Source organism: Panicum hallii, chromosome 9 (genome assembly GCF_002211085.1).
Source record: "Panicum hallii strain FIL2 chromosome 9, PHallii_v3.1, whole genome shotgun sequence".
Classification (NCBI taxonomy): Eukaryota; Viridiplantae; Streptophyta; class Magnoliopsida; order Poales; family Poaceae; genus Panicum; species Panicum hallii.
The window spans coordinates 53,028,332-53,046,528 of record NC_038050.1 but is presented as its reverse complement, the minus strand read 5'-3'; the positions used below and the strand labels follow the sequence as shown (position 1 = coordinate 53,046,528).

Sequence of the window (18,197 nt, the reverse complement as noted above, 5' to 3'; positions counted from 1 at the left end):
GAGCATCTTCAACTGGACATAGCAGCAAAGGGAAAGCAAAGGGAAAAAGAATATTAGCATTACTATTGTTAAAGCAAAAGGAAAAACAATACTACTGTTAAATAAAATCAGTACCATTGTCAGTAAGAAAGTCTCCATCTAGCAGCAAATCATCAAGTACATCCTCTTCATGCTGAGGTTTGTTTCTTTGTGGCCTTGGACGCAAGTTTGGTTTACTTGGCTGAAATTCTGGTTTACTTGTTGCAGTACGTTTTTTCTACAAGCAAATGCGATGCATGTGAAACAGTAATCTGCCACAGATTCTACAAGTAAATGTCATGGGAAACAAACCTTTAAAGTTTCCGTAGCCAAACCTTGCTGCCCCATATCTTTGACAATTTCAGCGATGTTCAAATCTGTGAATCTCCTTTTGATCCTCTTAATATTTTCAAGCCTTTCCTGCTCATATTCATTGGATGACCCAGCTTTATTGTTGCCTCTTGCGTTTGGCATTTAGTTTCCTGAAAAAATGACAAACAGATCAGATATATGTACTCAAATGACAATACAAACATAAGGATATGCACACATAGGCTTACAAAATGAACCAAGAAGTCAAGGGAAAAAAGACAAATAACATAACTTACTTTCTAGATTTCTGTCCATATTTTACTCCACTGACAATTATACCATCTAGACTCTTCTTTTCCGATTTCCAACGTGATGCATTACAATTTGGACATGTATCAGATTTTTCATGCTCTTTCCAAAAGAGGATGCAATTATTTTCGCATGCATGAATAGTAGTATACCCAACTCCCATCGATCTGACCACTTTCTTTGCTTCATGAAAATTTTTAGGAAGTTCTGAACCTCTAGGCAGCACATCAGCAAGTAGGTCTATCAACAAATTAAAACTTCTATCTGTCCAACCTCCAATAAGTTTGATGCGAAGTAATCGAACTAGGAAACGTAGCTTTGAGTATTTACTGCATCCTGGGTATAATTCTTGACTATTGTCTTCTGCTAACTTACAAATTGAAGCTACATCATCACTAGGTGGCTCAAAAGATTCATCATGCTCCATACACCCTCCATCATCTAAACCACAAGCTAAGTCCCTAATCAACTCATCTATATCATCATCTTCGCTGCGTTGCTCAATAAACTCATCTATATCATCTTCATTCACAGAAGACGAAGAAACTTCTCCATGTAAGGTCCATGTTTGGTACCCTTTTAGAAAACCATCACATATCACGTGTTCTCGTACTTCACTTGCCTCTCTCCAAAATGAGTTAACACACTTTCGACAAGGGCATAATATCTTGTTCCCTACTGCTGAATTTCTAAACGCAAAAGCTAGAAAACCATTCAACCCTTTTTCATAGGCCTCCGTTTCCCTATATGCAATTCCTATGTTAAAAATAAATATAACTACAGCAGCAAACAATTTCAGTTATTATGAACAAGTTGTTCGGTACCTAGCCTCATTGGTGATCCACGATTTATCCATGCACCTTTATGTGAGATACGAAACAACTTTCAAATATGGAATCTAAAAACAGATAACAAGCATCAAAACATAGTTGCATATTTTTGTAATGTACATGCATACGCAAGGTATGAAAAGAACTCGGAGGCACACAGAGAAAATTAATGAATGGGTATGCAAAATTACCCTTTGTGTGAGCCGAGGTTTGATAAGGTTAATGTCAACCGCCTTCCAATGAGAAACGCTTTGCTCCAGCTGAAATCGGTACCTGCAAAGACAAGAAGTAGCAGTACCAATCAGTAGCTGCAAGATTTGTACACTGTGTTTACGAAATAATAATTCCCTACTGCGGGAGAGAGGGAGCAGAGCGGCCAGCGGGAGGGAGCAGCGCGAATGTCTTCAGTAATGCGGGCAAGCAATAAGTCCAGAGCAGATCGAACTTGGGAGGGAGAGAGCAGAGCGACCAGCGGGAGGGAGCAGTGCGGCAGGGCAGAGGCGGGCGCGCGGGCCGCGGTGGGCGCGCGGGCGGCAGTAGGCAAGCAGGCGTGCGGGCGGCGGTGGGCGCGCAGGCGCGCGGCCGCGCGGGCGGGCGGCAGCAGGCACGCGGGCGCGCGGGCGGCGGCGGGCCCGCAAAGGGCGCGGGCGGCGGCGGGCGTGCGGACGCCGGCCGGCGGCGGGGGCGCAGCTGTGCAGGCAGGAGCGTGAGGCACTTAGGGTTGGGGAGGGGTTGGGGGGGGGGGCAGCCGTTTGTTGGGCCACTTGTTCGATTTGGGCTGCAAATTCAACTAAAATTTTTGCGCGTAGTTTGGGCGCGCGGGAGTCTGCCCGCCTAAACCTTTAGCTACCGAATGTCGGTCTCGATATAACATATTTACCAACCGATCGTCTGTTGATATAATCGTACAGTTTTAGCAACTGATCGACTATTACTAAAACGGCTTTTAGCTACCAACTTTCCGTCCTAACCTTTTAACAACCAACAACTAGTAGTTAGTATCAGTTGCTAACTGTCATCCGTGGTGTAGTGGGTGTCGAACCACTTGCACGGAAGGCCCGAAGGCGAGAACTCCATTCCGGGGAGCCTGACCCACTCGCCCGATCGTGACCTGAAGATTTGGGCATAGAGGCTGTTGTGCATTAGCAGGCCCGACAGGTTCACGGCGACAAGCCGGAAGCTGAGGCTGTTCTCGTCGTCGTCGTCGGGGAGGAGCACGAGCGAGCTGCAGCTGATATCCGCGGCAGGAACCGAGGCGTAACGCTCCGGTCTGGAGGTGTCGATGACACGTCCCTTGACGAGCTCCGGGCTGGTGTAGCAGTCCTTGGCAAGGACTTAGAGAGGAGGCCGCCGCAGGCCGCATCTGGACTGTAGCTCCAATCTCTGAGGGTGGCGGACAGGGTGTCCCCAAGGGACCTGCGCAGCGTGGCCGCCGGAGCTGGCCCCGGTGGCGCCATGCGCCTGTCCGATTGGTCGTCGTGGTCCAGGTAGACGCAGACGCCGAGGAGGAGGGAGGGGACGAAGCGGCCGTCGAGACGCTGGCCGTATCGGCGGAGGAAAGCTGGGTCTGCGACGCTCCGGAGATGGTCCTTGGAGGTGGCCGCGCAGCGGACCAGGGTGGCGGGGTCGGCGCGCATGAAGATCTCCAGCAGGAGGTCCGGCGGCAGGAGGGATCTCCAGCAGGAACCTGTCCGGACGACCCTTAACGACGACCGGATGCGGCGGCTTCCTGCTGCCGAGGGGCTCCAATGGCGAGAGTCGTAGAAACGTCATCGACACAACGGCGGTTTCGTATTGGCCGAATCGGAGTGCAAATCAACCAGGCAAATCTGATCAATAAATATACTAGCGTGCGAGCTGTCCTGCTCCATCTCTAACTCAAACTCTCTTGACTCCGATCAGAGATGTGCTGACCTCCATTTCGTGTGGTCCGGCGATGAAGATTTCCTTGGGTGCAAGCTAGCGTTTGATCTGGTTTGTGCCCATGTATACATCTCTATCTCTACTTTTATTACTATATCAAGCAATGATTTCTTAGTTTATCAACTGGAGTTCTAATCGGAAGTCTAATCGGAATCCAAGTGACCGTACGTTAAGTTAAAGGTCCAAAACCAATTAAAATTAGCACTCAGCGGGTAAAATAGAAAATAATTGAAGTTTGCTTCTCATAGCAATGTACAAGTATATTTGCTAGTATTGAAAAAATAGGTTGCGCATCTGGTGTGTCCATGGGATGCAGTCCGTCGGGTGTACGGGAGCACCAGATGCACCACGGAGCTTCTGAATCACTTTCGATGTGCAAACTGACGCGCGAGTTCGATGTTACTTTAGGCTAGACCAAGAACACGAACACAAAACCAGGTATGTCTCATGACCCACGACCCCGCCTCCTCCTCCCCCACCGCCACTGCCGCCGCCGCCTCCACCTCCGTCGGGCCAGCCATCCTGCGCTACTCCGCATACGCTCCTCCGACGCCCCTCCGCCAGCACACGTAGCGCCGGGGCCAGCTGGGGCCCCACGCCAGCGGATCTGGGGAGTCTTGCAACTCCACCGCCACCTCCAAGATCCGACCGCCCCGTCATCGATCCGGTCGAATTCGTGCCGGAGACGCCACCCGCTCAGCAAGGAGGCCACGACACCCCTGTCTCCTACGCGGAGGCCGTGAGACGTCGCGTCCTCGCATTCGCTTCGGCAACATTCACTGCGGGAGCACACCACCAGCGGCCGGGCCATGGCAGCTAGCCGGCCTTTATTGCAGAGGTTCCGAGCTACTCCGCCTGGTGCAGGGGTCACCGCCATGAGGGCCAACCTCCCTATCGCGGACAGGTTGAGGCTCTGCATTACCGCCGCCGTCAAATCGACCTATCGCCGGAGCCGGGGTGGACCAAAGCCAAGCCACCATATTGGTGGAGAAAGGAGCAGCATTCAAGTGCCCGACCGCATTCCCCGCTCAGGAGACAAGACCCCCACTCACGCATGCACGGGGCTCCGGGCGTGGCACACTCAAGGCTCAACGCTCCGCCATCGGCCTCCATCTCGCCGGCCTTTCACGAATTCAAGAAGCGTACGGAGGGATGCTGCTTCATTTGCCTTGCAACCTCCCACTAAGCCAAAGACTGCAGGGACCCAGTGACGTGTTTCAGGTGCGGGCGGTCTGGGCACATCGCTGCCGATCGCGAGCGGCCGAGGAGGCCGGTGAGCGTGCCACCCCCACCACCGCGTGCGACCCATCGCCCAACCATCCCGCCACCACCGCCACGCCACCGGACCACCAACCTTCCCCCACTGCCGCGTCCTTCACCGACCTCGGTGATGGCGAAGATGGGCGACCCAAGCACAAGGCCTGACCAAGACACCTTCGTCCCTACCTCCTTCGACCTGGAACAGGAGGTGTTGGAGTGGGAGAGCTCCGCTGTGGTGGTGATGGCGATGCGCGCCCCGGCGACTACGGGCGTGCGGGAGATCGAGGCCGTGGTCCTTGATGAAATGTGCCTGCACCGCAGGGAGGTGACGGTCTCGCAGCACCAGCCGGAGCCGTTTCTCATCAAGTTCGCGCACCGTCGCCACGCTGATCTTGCTTGCAAGATGAGCTGCCTCAAGCACCACAGCGTCACCATCAACGTGCGTCCCTAGAGAAGCCTCGCTGCAGCGCTTGGGGCGGCAATGTTCTTCAGGGTACGCTTGTGCCTGGATGGAGTGCCAGTCCACGCTTGGAGGCCAAAGATCATCGAACGGCTTATCGGCCGCAAGAGCTACCTGGAGTGCATCGAGACCAACTTGCTGCACCCTGATGACACAAGAACCGTTGACCTGTGGGCGTGGACAACGAATCCGAGCGAAATCCCAAAGAAGATGTGGCTGATCTTCACGCACCGCTCCAAGAATGACATCCCCTAAGTCTTTGTTTCAGAGACACCTCCTGAACACTTTCAGCAGGGAATCAGGTACTGCATATATGTACATCTTGAAAGGATCTATGACTACACTGCTGTTTCTGCTATTGCCTTCGCTGGTGCTGGTACCCTGGGGCAAAAGCTGCCTGATCCAGAGATGAGGAGGCTCACTTGGCATAGGGGAACGGTGGATGGCGGCCAACCGTCGGTCCCGGCGTTCCCTCCCTTCAATGTGCTACTACCGTATCATGAGAGGCGGCAGGACCAGGAGGGGCCCCGGCCAAGAGGCCGCTCTGTGTGGGCGCCGGTCCAGGAGGATCGTGGCTCTCGGGACAGCCGCACGGGCAAGGTCGTGCCCAAGGACGACAGGCGTGACGCAGGCCACGCCGACCGCGATCGGCGCGGGCGCCGCGGGTACAACAACGACCACTCGGGCAAGGCGTGGGAGCCCAGGCGTCGTGATGACAGCGATGACTTCGACGAGGGGCACGTGGGAGGCGGTCGGCCTGACCATCGCCTCCGCGATGCTCGCGGTGTGGCCGACGAGCCGGTCTATAGGGAGCGTGACCGCTCCCTTCGTCGCTGTGGGAGGAGCGGGAACCGCTCTGGAGGTCGTCGACACGGCGCCTCGCCTGGTGAGCGGCGCCGGAAGGATGATGGAACCCCATCCACGCACCACCAGCAGAAGCAGAAGGACGATGAGCTCAGGCTCCTCTTCTCCCTGAAGGCATCCTCTTTCCAGGAGGTGATACAGAACCTGGTGAAAGAACGCGCACGTGACAAAGCCCAGCTTCAGCTTGATCCTCTGATGGACAGTTTTCTTCTCAAGGCGTCTGTTCTTACGGACAAATTGCAAATGGCTTTTGAACCTTCTGTCCAGTACAGAGGGAATTAAGCCTTGTCCGCTCCTCACTCAGAGATCTCAATGTTTGATGATATTCCTGTTCCTCTAGTGTTTGAATGGTTCAAGGGAGCTTTGCAGGAAACAACTGAAGAGCAAGAGCCGACTGTGGAGTTGGTCGAGGCGGCTCTGGACCGCCTTGTTGTTGCGCCGTGCCAGGACCACGACGAGCCTGTCGAGAGTGGGCTGCCTGCTCCACTTGTGGGAACTTCTGTTGCTCCTGTGGTGGGCACGGACACAGCTCCAGCGGCAAGCGTGGCCCTCGGGCCGCTACCACAGGAGGACCAGCCACCTGAGATGGCCCTCGACGTCTTCTTCGCTACTCCGCCGCGACCTGCTGTGCTTGTGGAGCCACAGGTCGAGCGGAAGACGACAGCGAGACCCCGGCATACCTACGACATGACGAACGTGCGCTGGAGCACACGGCTAGCCAAGAAGCTGGCGTTGCCGGCGGTCCAGCAAGCACAAGTCAACTTGTGCCGCAAGCTGGGGCTGGCAGATGAGCATGTCTTGGTGGAGCAAATCCTGGCAGAGTATGTTGCCATGTACAATGGGCCGCTGCCTTCTCACGTGGTGGCCGCGCTCTCCACGGTGTTCCGCCTCGACGACAAGCTGACGGATGAGCTCGATGATGCAATGCTGGAGCTGGTGGGCGAAGGAGTAGAGGAGCTCCAGGAGGGAGAAGGCCTTGCTGCCCTGTAAGAGCAGCCTGGAATGATAACAGCTTTTCATCTGCTCATGTATCGCACGTCTTTCAATCTCAGCGTCCAATACCGTAGCGTCTTCATGCTTCTTCGTGAGTCCTTGCCACGGAATTGCCGGGCAGCTAGCGTCTTCATGCTTCTTCGTGAGTCCTTGCCACGGAATCGCCGGGCAACTGTTGTTTCTTCATGCACTGAGGCTGTCCAATGTGGTGTAACTGATTTGCATTCGGCCAGAGCGTCGCTTCATCGGTGCAACATTTTTGGATTGATCTGTTCAAGACAATCCTTTCATCGCTGCTTGAGATCTGCCCCAGGTGGACGCGGCCACATGACCTGTGAGATTCCTTTGTCCCTAAATGATAACACCCATTATTGACGTGGTTTGCTAGAACATGAGGGGATTAAACAATGCATCACGAAGCCTGGCCATGCATGAGATGCTGGCTGCAACGAGCTGTCATTTGGCATGTCTTCAAGAAACTAAACTTTCAAACATCGATGGAGCACTAGCAGGCTTTCTAGGAGGACATCGGCTAAGCACTTTTGCTTACAAGCCAGCGGTGGGAACAAAGGGTGGCATCCTGCTGCTCTGGAATGACGCGGCACTCGATGTGCAAAACATTGTCATTAGACGCTTCTCCATCACGGCAACGGTGACACTACGAGACTGCCTCTCCACCTTCCTCCTAACAACAGTTTATGGTCCTTCTAGAGACAACCATAAGAGAGATTTCCTATGTGAGCTGCGAAGATTCAAACCTGATGATGATCAAAATTGGCTAGTGCTGGGAGACTTCAACCTCATCTACCGTGCTATAGACAAAAACAACACAAACCTGAACCTCCGCCGCATGCGACAATTTAGAGCAACATTAAATCGTTGCCAGCTCAAGGAAATACATCTACAAAACCATAAATACACCTGGAGCAATGAGAGAAGGTGACTGACCCTAGCCCGCCTCGACAGGGTGTTTTGCAATGAAGGATGGGACCTTGAATTTGGGCAGCATGGCCTCCAGGCTCTCTCGACCGCTCAGTCCGATCACTGCCCGCTACTGCTATCTAATATGGCAGGACTACGACGGCCGCGACCGTTTCGCTTTGAGAATTTTTGGGTCAAACTGCCCGGCTTTAGGGAGGAGGTCCAGCGTGTGTGGAGCCTACCCACACCATACACACAGGCCTTTCGCATCCTGCGTCATTAGCTGTTGGGCACGGCGCGACATCTACAAAAATAAAGCCGCACGTTAGTTTCTGAGGCAAAACTGCAACTTCACATGGCAATGGATGTCGTCCATCAATTAGACATTGCCCAAGAAACCCGAGAGCTGACTAATGCAGAGTTTCATTTGAGAAGAAAGCTCAAGCAGAGAATAATGGGTCTGGCAGTCATTGAGGGAGCATGTAAGCGGCAGGCTTCGCGCATAGTCAATCTTCGGGAGGGTAATGCGAACATGAAATTTTTTTCATCTAAAAGTAAACGCATGTAGAAGGAAAAATCACATCCAGAGATTGCAAAAGGATAGAGGTTGGGCGGCCGCACATGAGGAGAAGGCAGCACTAATTCAGGATCACTTTGAGGCGACCATGGGCCGGCCACCACCCAACAATGCGACTTCAAGTCAGACAGCCTAAATTTGCAACAATTCAACTTGGACTCCTTGGTGGAACCATTCACAGAAAAAGAAATCCATGAGGCGCTCCTTCAGACCTCTCCAGATAAAGCCTCGGGGCCAGATGGCTTCACTGGGGCCTTCTTCCGTTCATGTTGGGCGATCGTTAAAGGGGACCTAATGGCAACCATGAACTCAATCCATGATGCAAGATGTGTTAATTTGGACCTCCTAAACTCAGCCAATGTAATTCTGATTCCCAAAAAAGAAGGCGCAGAACATATCACAGACTATAGGCCCATAAGCTTGATCCACAGTGTGGCAAAATTGTTAACTAAGGTTTTGGCCCTCGGATTAGGCCCGGCAATGAAAGAGATTATCTCCAAGAGTCAGAGTGCCTTCATTCGAGGCTGCTCTATACATGACAATTTCCAATATGTAAGAACCTTAGCGAGACGTTCGCACCGCAACAGAACACCGATGCTGCTCATAAAACTCGACATTTCCAAGGCCTTCGATTTAGTCAGATGGGATTACTTGCTTTCCCTACTTCAACACATCGGTTTTCCGGCAAAATTGCGAGATTGGATCGCAGCCATCCTTTCTACATCCTCCTCACAGATCCTCCTGAATGGCATCCAAGGGCAGCATATTAGGCATGGAAGAGGGCTTCGCCAAGGCGACCCACTCTCACCCCTGCTTTTCATCTTGGACATTGATCCACTACAGCGCCTCTTGAACCTTGCGACCGAGGCAGGCATCCTCAGTAAAGTGGGGAGGAATAGAACAAGATTGAGTACGTCAATGTATGCCGATGATGCCGTTATTTTCCTTAGGCCAATAAAGGAGGAGGTGGCCGCACTTAAACACCTTTTGCAACTGATTAGTGAGGTCACTGGGCTATGCACCAACATACACAAATCTTCAGTGGCGCCAATTCGATGTGATAACTTAGACCTTGATGACATACTCTATGGTTTTCCAGCGCAGCGCACATCTTTCCCGATTAAGTACCTTGGCTTGCCGCTAGCCATCCGACGATTGCGACGAGTTGACTTCCAACCTTTGCTTGACAAAGCGGTAGGAAGCTTGACTGGCTGGTGGGGCCGAAATATCACTCAAGCTGGGCGGGTAACACTGACCAAAGCGGTGGTGTCTTCACAATCCGTGTTCCTACTAACGTCCCTCAATGCGCCCAAGGAAGTGTTGGAGAACCTCGACAAACTCAGGAAACGTTTTCTCTAGGTAGGGGACGATGCACTAACTGGAGGGAAGTGCAAGGTGAATTGGCCAACAGTGAATAGGCCAAAAGACTTAGGAGGGTTGGGCGTCATGGACTTGGTAAAAGTTGCAATAACTTTACGACTCTAGTGGCTGTGGCTGGAATGGGTGGAACCAACCAAACCCTAGGTCAACCTTGGTACGCCGTGTAATGACAAGGATAAGCTCCTCTTTGCAGTGGCAACAACAATTGGATTTGGAAACGGGGCCAAAACTTCATTCTGGCACTCGGCCTGGATTCAGGGAAGGAGGCCAAAAGATATCACCCCTGCAGTATTTAGCATTTCCAAGAGGAACAGGACAGTGCTTGAGGCTTTATCAAATAACAATTGGGTGCGTGACATTAACCTGGCAGCGTAGCTCTCGGTCACACACATTCAACAGTTCGTCCATCTATGGGACCTCATAGCAACCACACCAACCACACTAGATGCCGACGACACCATTTCCTCGAGGCTGACCCAATCGGGATTGTACACTACAGCTTCGGCCTACCGTGCGCAGTTCCTCAGCCATACAGGGCAAAATTCGATTCCACTGATTTGGAAGCCGTGGGCACCACCAAAATGCAAATTCTTTGCTTGGCTTATCATGCAAAACCGAGTCTGGACTTCTGACCACCTAGAGACAAGGGGGTGGCCGAGGAATGCTTACTGCCCACTTTGCCGACGAGACCAAGAGATAGCCCACCACCTGCTCGCCGGTTATTGCTATTCGAGACGTATATGGGAGATGATCGCTGATTGGACACACTACCCACAACTTAAACCGATCCAATGGGAACCAAGTGACAATATGGCCAATTGGTGGCTGATGTTGGGAACAAGAACGGGAATTCCACGGAGTGGGCTGCGCTCAATTATTCTTTTAGTAGCATGGGAGCTTTGGAAGGAGCATAATGCACGATCGTTCCAGCGAAAAGAACAGACAACTACGTATATACTACTCAAAATCAAGGAGGAAGCCCGAGCATGGGGCCTGGCAGGGGCGAAGTGCCTCGTTTCGCTGATTACTGGTGCTTGAGCACCTTCACAGATACTGTGTGTAGCTCTTTTCTTTTACCGACCTGTATTCGCTTCGCTGAGAGCGCTTACTTGTAAACTCCTTCTTTACTAATAGAAATGGCACATAATCATGTGGCCGTTCGTTCAAAAAAAAAAAAGAACATGAACACAATATGTATACCGTGCCTTCCACTAGGGTCTCGGTGGCATCTTGGTCTTGCGCACGATCGTCGCGTGCGTCCCTGTGCCGCGGTTCATGTGTGTGCGTAGGCGACATTGCCCCGGCCACCTCCCTCCTTCGTAGGCGCGAAGCTACGTTTACTCTCCCTGGTGCACATGCATCATGGTGAAAAAAATTTCCTACTAGTTGACTGAAATTTACCGTGTAAATTATATTAGTTTCATTAAATGCAATGGAGGGTGCACCAAGGCCAATTCTATCTTAGCTTCGCCACTGCTCCTTCGATCTCGTCGACTAGCCTCAAGCCCTCAACTCAGCAGAAATCTATCTGAGGAGCAAGGAGGATTGCGTATGAAATCGTGTTTGCGATTGGCCAGCCAGAAGGAAACGCACGGCGTGAAAGATTTATATCTATAGCCTGCAAAAAGTCTTCTCGCCATAGTAGCCTAACCCCGATGGCGGCCTAACCACCGGTGGCCACTCCGGCGCCGGTGTCCATCTTCCCTCCTCCTCCTTCTCGTCTTCTTGGTGTTCAAAAGGAGTCCTCTGGTTCAATCATGGTGCCCTCAAGACTGGATTTTTCCCATGGGGTTCGTTTTTCAGCAAAGGTACGTGCAGCTCTTGGAACTTCGGTGGTGTCACACACGCCTGATGACGCGTCTAGCTTCTGGTTGATTGCCTCTTTCAGCCATTCCAAATTGCGGTTAGATAGTGACTCTGTGAGTTAGATTCTTGAGGCTTTGTTTGGAGGCACAGCCTCTCTCTTTTCGGTGGTGGAAGTAGATCATTGGGTCTACAAATTCTGTGTTGCTTCTTCTCGAGTGGGTTTTATGATTTATGCTCCCAAAGCTTTTTCCTGCCTGGATTTCAAGATTCTGTTTCATCTCTGAAATGAAAATGGTCTCTCCCTGGCCAAGGCCTCTGTTATTGCTGATCATACGCCAGCTTATCAGTGGGTGCAATGCAAGTTCATTCAAAACGATCTGTGAAATCTTATGCTGAGATGACAAAAAAGCTACATGTTCAGAATCTGGAAGTTAGAGGCAACCCCCTCACTGGAAGTAATCTGGTACCGGTGGGTCGTGTTTTTGATCGTTTAAATCTCCCCACTTCTCAAGACAGAGTTTCTGTAATATAGCACTTGCCCGATCTTCCGATAGATATGATAGTTTCGATTGGTGAAGAACTCGACGTCGGCGATCGTAGCTTCTAATCAGACACAATTCGAACCCTGCAACCGTTACATCGCAGCTCTGTTGGTTATCAATCAAGCACAACTTGATTGACCTCACCAAGAAGGCTAATTCTGCAAGCGAATCAAAAAACACAAGCAAGAAATTATAAACACGCAATCTGAAATTGTGGATGTGTATGAAGCAATGACAAGTATGGGGTTCAAGCTCTGATCATAAAAGAACTCATCACCACAGTGGGGAAGAACAAGAACGGGGTCCTGATTCACAGCAAAAGGACTCGACGTCACAGTTACAATGAAGATGTCTGTTTCTCAACGGAAAACTAGAACTAAACAAAACCCAAACCCTAATATGGCGGTAGCTGCTGAATATACGAGGGTTAGGTCGTGGATGACCCCCTGGATGTGCCCCTATGGGTTTCAACACGATACACGGGCCAACAGTCCAAAAGACGATGGCGTAGCACCCTGACAGATTATGGAAATCCACTTGTTTTGACGATTCCTGTCGACTCCGATGGAATTTTGATGTGGGACCGGTGCCATTGGAAGCTCTATAAAATTCCATTTCCATCCATATAAAGAACGTCCAAAAGGACTCCGTATGCGATCTGCGCGTTGTTTTTTGTACATGCTGCTCCTGGACTTCGAGGTGGGCTCGAACTTGAATTGCTTTGGGCCTCCACCTTGGCGACTCGAACTGAATTAGTCTTGAGCCTCCTTCTTGACTTGGACACACTAGCTGGACTCCTCCTTCTCCATGCCATGCACCAATCATGATGGTATTCATGAGTGTCATGTCCTCATCATCCTCCCCTTCTTGATAAAAAGCCATCCTCGACGTTGATTGTGCGCTAAATTGATCCTGCACAACACAAAGGAAAACGGAATTGCAAAAACAAAGGAAACCGAAATAACTGTGAGGAGGAATGTGACCATATATCCAATTTTCTAGTGTGTCATCACGCACAAAAATTGCAGCAAGCATGTAGGCTCCTTGATCGGAATGTACACGTTGTTGGTCAATACTATTCTGCAAAAGATTAGTACTAACAAGCGGTAGCATACGAGTAGATGGCATATGAATATTAGCAGCGACATTGGATCCATTTAGTTGATTCCAATCTTGCACAATAAAAGAAGAATCCATATTGCTACTAATGTAAACGTGTTGTATCATGTATTGTCTGTTGTTTTTATATTTGCCAACAACATGATATGTGTGTCTAGAAAACCATGATAAATCAGCATATCCAAAAAGTCTCTCCTCCAAACAACTTAGATTACACAATATATCAAATTCAATGTAATCCAAAATATTTAAAGAAGATAGTAACTGCAGCTCATCTTTATCACTAGCAATATGAATAACATGTCTACTTTCAGCACAAGTGTGGGGTTCCAAAACACATACAACATGATTATTCATTGGTACAGCATAAGCATTGTCCCAAACTTTTACTTTTTTAGAAAATTATTTTTTTACTGGGTACATGAATATAAAGACCTGCTCATAAACGAAGTTTAGAATCGTAAGAACATACCGCAAAGTCCACTCGCAGAAGCGTCTCCATATTTTCTCACTCCACCTTGCATACATCTCATCATCCAATTGGTGGTGCAGCCTTGCAATCGCATTCATGGTTGTAGTGCAAATGTCGAAATCCCCAACGATGCCATGAAGAAGTTTGCCATCGATCTGAAGCATTGTCGGGATCTCATGTATGTACCATATCCTAAGAAGAACAAAGAAGTAAGCATATTCATTCTAACAGCAATGCAGTTAACATTGATTAGCCCAGATCCCAAGTGTCGCTTAATTACCTCTATTTTTCTTGATCTGTGACTTGTCTTAGAGCTATGTCAATTGACAGCTGAGCCTCTAATGTAGCATTTTTATGGGCTAGACCTACACAGAAGGGAGAAACCCCAAACCTTGCTCGAGCCATGAAGCATGCGGCATCTACTAAGATGTCATTAAGTACCATCAAGTGGGTAGACCCTGGATCCTTTGCTCTAATAGCTGTTATTGCCATTTTAGTTTGGACACCTAGCAAAAAAGGTATTTACGTGTGGTCAGTATACAATACTGCAACATACTTTCGTTGGCTTACCCAGCATCTTATGCTTGTTATGATTTGATTACCCGAGGCATCGTTTCTTATTATTGATAGCGGTGTTGGGCAGTTGTTGGTTCCAGTCCCTTTATCTTCTGTTAGATTCCCAAAAAATACAACACTGTCACTTTTTGCCAGCAGTAATAGGACCTATATTCCTATTTTTCCCCAAATGGAACTCTTACCCAGAAGTGCTAACTCCATCTGTATGTCCTCCTCTATCTCTATCTCTCTATCCGTGCTCCATGAATGACTCCTTTCAGATTGTGGTCTCCCTGAACATCATATTTTTGAAAAATGGTTTACCAGGTGTACTTGGTTAATTTTGAATTTTTACCCTTAGTATTGGCTGTTGTAATTTTTTTTCTATCGACATAGCAATGCTATGAAAACCGTGAATTGCCATCCTCGCTGTCATCAGTGTCAGATATGATGTAATATTCTATCTCACCGGATCCTCCTTGGTTGCACTCTGGTTGGTCTTGTTCTTGAAAACCTTGAGTGCTATTGTTTCGTCCACTCTTATGGAGTATGCCTCCATGTCCATCCCTTGAGGCGTATGTGCTTCGATTGACCAAGTACCCAGTGCATCGTACATGCCTCCTATTTACCATTCACACAATATTAGTGTATTTATTATTTTTGTTAACATGCTTAATTGTTCGTTATGTACTATTTTTACCTTGCGACTGAATCACTCCTTGCTCCGCAGTTCCAATTGCTTGTGTATTCTTGGCATATGAACTCAAGCATTCGACTACGCTTCCGCTCGTCTCATCTGTGGCTTTGCTAACGAGTAACTCCTAATTGCTAAATGCTTTCATTACCTTTTCCAGCATTTTGTCAGCATCCGTATCATTCACAGTACACTGCGCAACATTAAATGTTTCTAGAGCTCGGTTTACTATATAGTTCTATTGTGTCTTTTTAAAACATTTCTTTTATTTGAGTACTGAATGTAAACCCCAAACCTGCAAGTTCTGCGCAAGCCTGCTCCCTCTGCCCTTTAGGTCTGTGCTACGGCTGTATATGACCGTTTCTTTTGGTCGTAGCTGCAGAAGTGTACAATGTTTCAAAGAATTCATAACATGATTCTAGGTTCAGAACTGACGATGTTTTTACACCTACCTTATTGCACCCATAGAGTGTCATCCGTGCTCCGGTGGTCTTCACCTTGTCATCACGCGCTAGTTTTTTAACAAGACCATATGGGTAGTCGACAGTACATGGCAGCAAGGTTTGGTTGGCGGCCATTGCACCAAAGTTTACATTGTCTAGGTAGAATACCTGCATTCCAGTGATTACATATATTGAGAAAATTATTTAAAATGCCATTTACCAGGAACGTTTTGAGCACCTAAATGCATGTTTAATATGGTTACTTACCACCCAAAAGGACAAGCAGCCGTCTAGAGTTACTGTTTTGTTTCTGCTTGCTAACGACCTCTGCACTCTCTTCGCCGAGTGCAGCAGAATACCAAGGACATATCCACACCGATTGAGATGTGATATGGATTCAGTTTCTGTTATAATTTTGTACATTTCTTGGTTGATTCTTGCTTTTGCCCCCTTTCGAGCCATGAAATAAGTATCAGCATACAAAACTGTAGCAACCTTGAATGCTTCTACTTCTTTTTCAGTCATTTGAGTACCATAATCCCTCAGCAGTACTGATTCAATGTATTCTAATGTAACATCCATATCCTGGTCCAGCAACAGCTTTTATTTCACAGCAGACACATCTAAGGCAGAGATCGGTGAAGCACACTAAATGTTTTTATGAGTGTGTGGTAATCCAAGAACAAGTTGCACATCTGCTTGACTAACAGGAAAATTCTCACCAATTCTAAAGCAAAGTGTTGATATTTCTGCATCTAATTTCGTCAACAGGCAAAGCACTAACATCCTAGGGAATTTGATCTGTGGATGTAAGTTAAACAGGCTTCCGAATCCCATGGATTGCACAATATGCCTTTTTTGGTCACAAAAACTAGAGAAAACTCTATGGACAGCATCGACAGATAACGCAGTTTATACCTGCCACCTGCCCTTCCTCTTGGGGCCACATGAACTCTGTATCTGATGTAAAATCAGTGTCATGCTCATTATCCCCCCTACAGGATGAAGCGCTACCAACGGCTCTCCAGGCTGCACGCTCCGAGACTGCTCTGCATCTGAATCCTGTCGGCGTTGCCCTAGCAATCTTCTTGTCTCCGCCCATACTCTTCCAGATCTTCTGTTGCATGGCCTTCCGTCAACTGTTTGCTCCGCATCTGATCTGAAGCTTGTTTCGCTCTCTTGTGAATCCATCTCGCTTGTCCGCTACAGAGATCCAAGCATTAGGGTTCGACTATTTTGCGGGTACGGAACTATGAGACTGAATAGGATACAGATGTCTGGGTAAACCGAAGGAATGCTTTACCTTTCTTGATTCCGCCATTTCTGACCCACTGGTGTTCTTGTCCCCGGCCATTAGAGTTCGCTCTTTGTGTGGAAGGATGCGGTGGCTTTAGATTGTTGGGATGGAGGGATGAAACCAGAAATTTCAATCTTTATGCTTTCACTTCTCGCAAGCGGGTTGTCTGGTCCTCCATGGTTGGGCCTGCCACATAACCCTCTTGCCGTACATGCTCCCTCTAGTAGCAACATGCCTCCTCAAGCGCGTGGCAAAAAATGCTGTGTTGTTACAGCTCAATTAAGGGTTGCTCCTTTCATTTTTTTAACAGTTTCTTTGACAGTGCTTACTAATGTGTTTGTATGCAAGCTACCTAAAACTGCCTTTTTGCAACGTTTCATTGTTTTCCTAGCTTGTTTTAGTTAGTTTCTAATGAAGTACCCTTTGCATTGTATTTGCCCATATCCACCATTTAGATAACAGTAGTGCACATTTTGAATTTCCTAGGTTTTGCTATTCTACTATTTTTTGTAAATACTTTGTTGTTTGGCTGAGGTTAATGCGTTTAACTTCTTTCCCAGGCTCTCTTGTTGGCCATGCACGACCAAAAGTTTGTTTGGGTGTAACTTAATATTGATGCACAGTACGAGTCAAGTTAATGCGTAGAAGAGCCCACTTAAAGTTCAATTAATTTTCAGCGAAGGTCAATGCATATGTTTGACCTGATGCTTTTACAAAAGGATCTCGTACCTTGTCAAGCCCGCGTAACGCTTGCTTGCGCTGAATGCACAAAAGCTCACTCTCGTAACTAGCATTATCATGAACTAATAACTTCTTGGCCACTAGCAATAACAGGCTCTAATAGCCATCCCAAAAGCACATCCTCACGGTAATTGGCTGACTAATTACCGACGCGCTACAGACGCGTGCGGCAAGCTTGGTTGTAAGCATACACGCGGCGACGCTTGAGATTGCTCGTGATCTCATCTGTTGCCAGCACTTCCGCCTCGCTGTTTGTCGTCAATTCGGTATCAGAATCATCCTCTGCTACAACAGAGTTGGCGGCTCCCCCTAGTACGTCGTCGCTATCTCCAACCTCTTCCTGGAATTCAAGTTGTTAGAATCACAAGCTGGCGTCAGTAAGACTGCCAACGATATCTTGAATGATATGGAAATCAAGAACGATACAGTTGGCAGTCGTATTATTGACGAGCCCGATCCTTTTATTTGGCTTAACTCCACCTTAGTATTTTGCTATCGTATTACTCAACAAATTAGAACCAATGTTTTTGCATCACTGCTTCAAGCAGTTACCGAAATACCACGTCCCTTTCGTGCATTGCAAGAGTCGTTTTATATTACAATACCCAAAGGTTTTCCTTCTCACGTCGATGCAAATGCCATAAAGTAGCAGTTTTAAAGCTAGTTATTCAGTTCGTCACA

At 48.6% G+C, this 18,197-nt stretch overlaps 1 protein-coding gene across 2 annotated transcripts; it reads right to left on the bottom strand.

Moving 5' to 3' along the window:
• Window positions 1–12,503: 12,503 nt before the first annotated feature.
• Window positions 12,504–16,918, bottom strand: LOC112876463. Of its 2 annotated transcripts, XR_003225326.1 has the most exons (6): window positions 15,042–15,269; window positions 14,545–14,962; window positions 14,389–14,454; window positions 14,067–14,292; window positions 13,787–13,978; window positions 12,504–13,107 (listed from the first exon to the last, which is right to left on the bottom strand). XR_003225326.1 is itself a non-coding variant. In XM_025940583.1 (5 exons), exons 1-5 carry the CDS (start codon window positions 16,830–16,832, stop codon window positions 13,961–13,963), a joined length of 594 nt encoding a protein of 197 aa, XP_025796368.1. In that variant the 5' UTR covers window positions 16,833–16,918; the 3' UTR covers window positions 12,504–13,960. The 2 variants fall into 2 exon arrangements, 1 of the variants encoding a protein (XP_025796368.1); XM_025940583.1 differs by lacking the exons at window positions 14,067–14,292; window positions 14,389–14,454; window positions 14,545–14,962; window positions 15,042–15,269 and adding exons at window positions 15,331–15,411; window positions 15,488–15,646; window positions 16,397–16,681; window positions 16,782–16,918 and having other exon boundaries at window positions 12,504–13,978.
• Between the last annotated feature and the right edge of the window lie 1,279 nt (window positions 16,919–18,197).